General features: G+C 42.8%; 1 protein-coding gene across 1 annotated transcript; it reads right to left on the bottom strand.

Moving 5' to 3' along the window:
- Positions 1-2,968: 2,968 nt before the first annotated feature.
- Positions 2,969-6,714, bottom strand: LOC143962041 (E3 ubiquitin-protein ligase TRIM39-like). The gene has a single exon (XM_077471381.1). The coding sequence runs from the start codon at positions 6,681-6,683 to the stop codon at positions 5,055-5,057; it is 1,629 nt and encodes a 542-aa protein (XP_077327507.1). The 5' UTR covers positions 6,684-6,714; the 3' UTR covers positions 2,969-5,054.
- Between the last annotated feature and the right edge of the window lie 467 nt (positions 6,715-7,181).

Genomic DNA, 7,181 nt, shown 5'->3' on the forward strand with positions numbered 1-7,181 from the left:
CTCCGGACCGGACGGTATGACAGCCCACTACTATAAAACCTTTTCAGAGATACCGATACCACACATGACAAAGACATTTAACCACTTTTGGGACCAACAAGCGTTACCAGAAGATTTTTTGAGGTCACACGTTATGGTACTGCCCAAACCCAACAAGGACCCCTAGATTGTGCCAGCTATAGACCAATTTCCTTATAGAATGTGGACCTGAAACTTTACACAAAAATTTTAGCGAATAGACTGCGACCACTATTGCACAAACTCATAGGCCCAGAACAGGTAGGCTTTATGCCTGGCAGGGAGGCAAAAGATAATGTGATCAAAGCTCTTAATCTTATACACAGAGCCCAAACAGGAAAATTTGAAGGCATGCTTTTATCCACAGATGCAGAGAAGGCCTTCGACCGGGTGTCGTGGGACTTCCTGTATGCGACCTGTTCCCACATAGGCCTGAGAGCACATATGCTATCTTGAATTAAGACAATCTACCATAACCCGACGGCACAAATCAAAGTGAATGGGACACTGTCAGACAAGGTGCTGATACATAATGGGACAAGGCAAGGGTGCCCTCTTTCGCCCTTGCTGTTCATACTCACCTTAGAACCGTTAATCCGCACAGTAAACTTGTCACCCTCCTTACATGGCTTCCAAGTAGGAGACAAGGCGTACAAATGTGCTGCATATGCGGATGATTTATTGTTCTTCATAACTCAGCCACATATCACTATGCCCAACTTGTGTAATATATTTACGCACTACAGCTACGTAGCGAACTTCCAAATAAATTACAAAAAATCAGAAACCTTAAATTTAATGCTTCGCGAGACCACGAGGGATGTTATATTACGCAATTGTAAATTTAAATGGGAACTCCGCTCCCTTAAATATCTAGGAGTTCTCCTGACCCCTAGCTTAAATTCGATATACAACCAAAATTTTTTGCCACTGTTACAAAACGTAAAAACAGATTTGAAGAGATGGACACTTAAACATTTCTCCTGGTTCGGCAGGGCAGCCATTATTAAGATGACGATCTTGCCCAGATTCTTGTATTATTTTCAAACCTTGCCCATATGGTTACCTGCAAACTTTTTTCGATCCCTGAATGCTATCCTTCGAAACTTTCTTTGGGCGTCCAAAAAGCCACGCATAAGTCTAGCACTACTCACCAGATATAAACGCAATGGGGGAATGGGATTCCCCAACTTCAAAAATGATTAGAAGGCTACGCACCTTACTAGAATAATAGACTGGACCTGTCATGCAGATAATAAAGACTGGGTGGCACTGGAAAACAGCATAGACTCTACTCCGGTGTCACATTCACCATGGATTCCGTGGAACCTATGCCCTAAGCAGCTAAAACAACATCCCCTCATAGGGACAACACTACAAATCCTACAAACAGTGACTCGAACGACAGGCCTGACTACTTCCCCTAGCCCATTAACACCACTAGTAGCTAATCCAGACTTTCCACCGGGCATGCACAAACCTATTCGGCAGCTCACATGCAGGAATTCACCACTTTTAGCCACACATTGTCTCGAAGGCAACAAAATGAAATCAATTTCAAACCTGCAGAAAGAACTGGGCTTAACCTATCTAGGCCACTGGACATATAGACAATTACATGACTACATTTCGAGCCCACAGAGGATTAAACATTTTATACGACCGCTAACACCATTTGAGGCGGTCTGTTTCCAGGCCACCACCTCTACGAAAAACATCTCCCTTACATATGCTTGGTTGTAATCCGCAGTCCTCCAGGAACCTAACAAACACAAGCTCTTCTTGGAAGCAGAACTAAATGTATCATTTACAAAAGATCAATGGTTACAGGCGTGTGTATTTGCCCATAAATGTGCAATTAGCACCCGACTACAAGAAACTTCTTTCAAACTTTTAACGAATTGGTATAATACGCCAATTAAACTGCATAACTGGTTCCCCGCGGTTCCGGACTTATGTTGGCGCTGTAACCGAGCTAAGGGCACTTTACAACACTTATGGTGGGAATGTGACCTAATTCAACCTTATTGGACTCAAGTGACTAGCATTATAAAACAAATAACCGATACAAAGATCCCACTAGACGCAAAATGCTGTTTATTACACATTACTAACCTCTCGATGAAAAATTATAATAAATCGCTGACGAGATTCCTACTTACAGCCGCAAAGGCGGTTGTACCTAGATACTGGAGAGATACTACGACCCCCTCAATCAAGGAATGGCTGGGAGAGGTACGTCATCTTCACAAAATGGAAGAGATTAGGGCTATAGCACACGAAAGCATAGACAAGTACACCGATACCTGGCAACCCTGGGTCATTTTTATATATTACTCTACATACGCCTCCCTGACACAAACCTGATGAGGGAGTGTCGCTGAGGACCCGGCCTGTCATTACCCTCTCTTTCTTTATAGACAACCACATCCTCTCTTTTTCCTTTTCATGGTGCCGGCCTTGAGAAAGGCGGCCACTTCTTATCTATCTTCTTTCACCACTTCTGGCTCTTTGATCACAATTCGCATGGTGTAACATCATCTGTATACTGTTAAAAATGAAAATATGCCTAATAAGGCTTTTGTAATGCTTTAATGTTTGTGTTTAGGTTTTATCTGTTACGCTATGAACGGCAATGTGCCTAACCCTTTTACAAGGGGATTTTTTTCTATATATGGATGTGACTACTAGATTAATAGGATCTTTGTTGATCCGCTCGAGCATTACATTGATGTCTGACTATGGAAAGTTATCTGACAGACGCTGATCGGCCACCACTGAAACCAAGATATCTAACAATGTGAGTCTGTAACTACTGTTGCTGAATTGTTGTCCAATCAGGCAGTTGCATCTGCAATTATTATGTTTTGTTACTATGTATTGTAACTGGATATTTCTTTAATAAACTCTAACTGTTAAAAATAAATAATAATAATAATAATAATAATAATAATTTCATAAAGAATCTTTATTTCACATTAACATTTCATTTCCTAATTCTCCCCCATCACCAGGACACATCTAGTGATTATAATACACCATCACATGATACATTATATTAGGATCCATTATAAAAGAGATCCCATAGAATTCTATTGGTGATCCATTCTATGGGGACACATTATATTGGGGACACATTCCAGTTCTAGTAATCATACATTATTATAGTGATATCATTATATTAGTGATAAATCCCATTATTTCTTTCATTAGTAAATCTCGGGATCATTTCTTCATATATTTCCTCTGAGATTTTTCCATCAATTTTCATCTCTTTCTATTTGTAGATCTATTATTCATTTCCATTTCTTCACACAATAAAATAATCAATAGAATAAACTCATTGTAAATGTATTAATAATAAGGAATGAGAGCATCTACACATTATAATCCTATAGATATAGAGATAGATATGTTCTTAAAGGGCCAGTACACCTCTATCTGTACTTTCCACATTGGGTCCCTCGGTAGCCATTTCCCTACTATGACATCACAGCTCGGACACAGACAATAAGTCATATTACACTCTGTGCTCTCTCTCAGCTCCGGCACTCTATACAATTCTTCACCGTCCCATCTCACTATACACAGTGCTCATATACTGGGAGGAGCCATTCAAATGAATGCCCCGCCCCCTTCTGTAGGTGACCCAAGAGCCGTACACACCCACTTATTCTTTCCTTTATTGTTCCTCCATCAAAGTCCTCACTAAGTCCCCAGTTTCCCGGGTATTGAGGGATCATGTGACCTTCTCCCAGCATGCAGTGTTCAGGCCTGAGCGGCCAATCACAGGACTTACATACTGTCACATGATGGAGAGGTGACATCATCAATCCTGTGTAAGCTCCGACATAACCCACCATGTATCTTACATGGGTGAGGACTCAGGGATCTGACATCACACCAGTGCGATTCCTGTGCGGGTTCCCTCATCACACCTCAATCACCGGACGGTCACACTGACATCTGAGAACCGCTGCGGGGGGTCAATGGAAAGTTAATGACGCCCCCAGATCACTTCGCAGATCGCAGTGCAAACGCTGAAATGGTGCAGGAATCGGATTGTATAGATGTGACACCCAATGTGATCCGATTCCAGTGAGGACCAAAAAAAGGGTCCGGCACCATTCTGGTGTGAATGTGATTTCAGTCACACATTTTGTACGGCTGAATTCACATCACACAGACATGACATGTGATCTGCACAGCAATGTGATCCCAGCCTTAGAAGAGATTTCCTCTCACTTCCTGTCCTGGTGACACCAATACAAGGAGTGAGAGAAATCTGTACAGGGACACAGACATATAAACATCTGACAGGGGCTCTAATCCTTCCTCTTCCTTATTATACTAAACATATCATTCTTATTTTAGTCTGTGTTCATGTTGGAGAGTTTCCCTCATTTCCTGTCTAGATAAATGTTGTCTCCGGGACAGGAAGTGAGGGGAAATCTCTGTAATGGAGCCCCGGATAGAAGAAAAAACACCTGACAGGGGATCTAATCCTGACCCACTCTGCCTAAAAACAGTCTGGGCTCTCTGATCACATTTCTTCTTCCAGTAATAAATCTCTAGATGACGTCTTCATAGATTTCCTCTCAGATTGTTCCATTTATTTCCATCTCTTTGTAGTATAGATTGTATGGAGGGGGAGGGGCAGAGAGGAGAGGTGACCCCATCCTATCCCATCACAGTGACCCCACCCCCCCTCTATGTCAGATCATGGCTGCCCCTCCCCCATACAGAAAGTATTATGTCAGATTGTCATGGGATATTGATAGATAGATAGATAGATAGATAGATAGATAGATAGATAGATAGATAGATAGATAGATAGATAGATAGATAGATAGATAGATAGATAGATAGATAGATAGATAGATTTCTCACTGACCAATAGGAACATGTTATTGTTACTCCAATAATTGGACAGATATTCTACCCAATCACAGCGATCAGTAAGAAATCTCACATTTATTTATAGTAGAAAAACTTGCAGGAAGCCCCTCCCACTGCTATATACTATTGGATGAATATTAAATGAATTCCCCTCCTTCGTCTGACATCACCAGACTGTGGGCGGAGTTCTCACATCTCCCGCCTCCCCCACATATCTTTATACAACCTTCCACTACAGCTATCACAGCATGGAGGGGCTCAGTGAAGGTGGTGGTGAAGGTGTGGAGGTGTCGGATCGGGTCACACAGATCATAAAAGGAGATCCGCCCGGCCTCATAATCCAGATATATCCTGACTCTGTTACTGGAGGGATTGGTGGGTAAGAGGATCTCTTTACTGTCATGTCTCACCTTATACTCATCATAATATTCCCTGTACAATGCCCAGGACTTCTTATTATCTCCAATCCATGCCTCCCCCCCTCTCCTCTCTATACTGGGGTAACACATCCCGACTATCCAGTCATCTGCCCCCCCGACATCCACTTCCCAGTAATGTCTCCCTGAGGAGAAACTCCGACTGCTCAACACCTGAGAACAATAATCCTGGAATCTCTCTGGTGTTTCTGGGTGATTGTGCTCTATATCTGACCAGGATACAGTTTTCCTGTCATCTGATATTTGTAGATAATTATAAGCTGTGTTTTCATCCAGTAATATGTCTGCAGCTCCCTGTATATAGAAGTATACATTTACCTCTGTTATTATATCAGATAAACCTGTGTGTAAGACCCCCGCCACATCCAGACCCCCTCCATCATGGAGGAGCTCCTCATGTCTCTCTCTGTCCTCATTATCTCCATCCTCAGTATCACACAAGTCCCCTGTGTCTGATTCCTGTAAGACAGTCAGTGGATCCGTCACGTTACACAGCTCCTCAATGTGACGCAACTTCCTGGACAGCTCCTCCTTCTTTATTTCCAGATCCCGGATGGAGATGGAGATCCGCTCTGCCCTACCGGAGATGTCCCTCAGGACTCTCTTCTCCAGGTCTTCCAGACGTCTCCTGAGATCTCTAAACAGGGCAGTGACTCTCTCGGTGTCACCAGCGGCTTCTTCTTCTACTTTCCTCCGGTGTTCCTGCAGACTCTGGACTCTTTCCTCCGTCTCCTCTCTCTTTGTCAGAAGTTTCTGCAGAACATTCCTCAGTGTCTCCTTCTTCTTCTCAGAAGCCTCATCCAGTGACTCCATCTCATGTCCTTTATGTCCTCCAATCACATAACAAGACATACAGACACAGGTCTCATCCTCAGTGCAGAAATACTTCAAAATTTCCTTATGGACGGAGCATTTCCTGTTCTCCATGGACAAGGTGGGGTCACATAAGATGTGTTCTGGGGACTTTTTGTGGACTTTCAGGTGTTTATCACACAGAGAAACCTCACAGTGCAGACAGGATCTAACAGCAGGTACAGGAGAGTCCACACAGTAAGTACAGAAGACCCCGGACTCCTCTTGATCTTGATGAGGAGACAGGAAGGTCTCCACTATGTTACGTAGTTTCATGTTCTTCTGCAGTGCAGGCCGATCCGGAAACTTCTCTCTGCATTCAGGACAGGAATATCCTCCAGACCCCTCCTGTGTATCCAGCACACCATCAATACAGACCCGGCAGAAGTTGTGACCACATCTCAGGATTACAGGATCGGTATAAATGTTCAGACAGATGGAACATTCCAACTCAGCTCTCAGATCACCAGACGCCATCGCTGACAGGGGAAGAGAAACTAAACTGAAAGTCTCTGACACCGGAGAGGAATGTGGATGGGGGAGGGGTGACGTCCTCCTACACAGGGTGAGGCTGGATGAATATTATAGCACACGGATATCAGAGTACAGAAGGGAGGAGATTCGTTTTGCAGTAGTAATGAGAATTATACCTCCCAACATTAGAAGAGAGAAAGAGGGAAAGACGGATGTGGAGAAGACATGCGGAGCACTAAGTGCAATGACATGAAAAGTAGAGATGACTACATCATGATGAAAAGGAAATTGGTTATATAACCATCTGAAGATTTACCCCCTTCATGGCCAGGCCATTTTTTATGATACAACACTGTGTTACTTTAACTGACAATTGTGCAGTCATGCAACATTGTACACAAATTAAAATTATATAATTTTTTCCTCACAAATAGGACTTTCTTCTGGTGGTATCTGATCACCATTGCATTTTTTGCGCTATAAAAAAAAAAAAACAACAAT

The sequence above is a fragment of the Lithobates pipiens genome, unplaced genomic scaffold (genome assembly GCF_037356315.1).
Source record: "Lithobates pipiens isolate NorthernLeopardFrog02 unplaced genomic scaffold, aLitPip1_a1.2 Scaffold_8, whole genome shotgun sequence".
NCBI classification, from domain to species: domain Eukaryota; kingdom Metazoa; phylum Chordata; class Amphibia; order Anura; family Ranidae; genus Lithobates; species Lithobates pipiens.

Coding starts and splice junctions, on each gene's coding strand:
- LOC143962041 (XM_077471381.1), bottom strand. CDS start 6,683: ATGGCGTCTGGTGATCTGAGAGCTGAGTTGGAATGTTCCATCTGTCTG.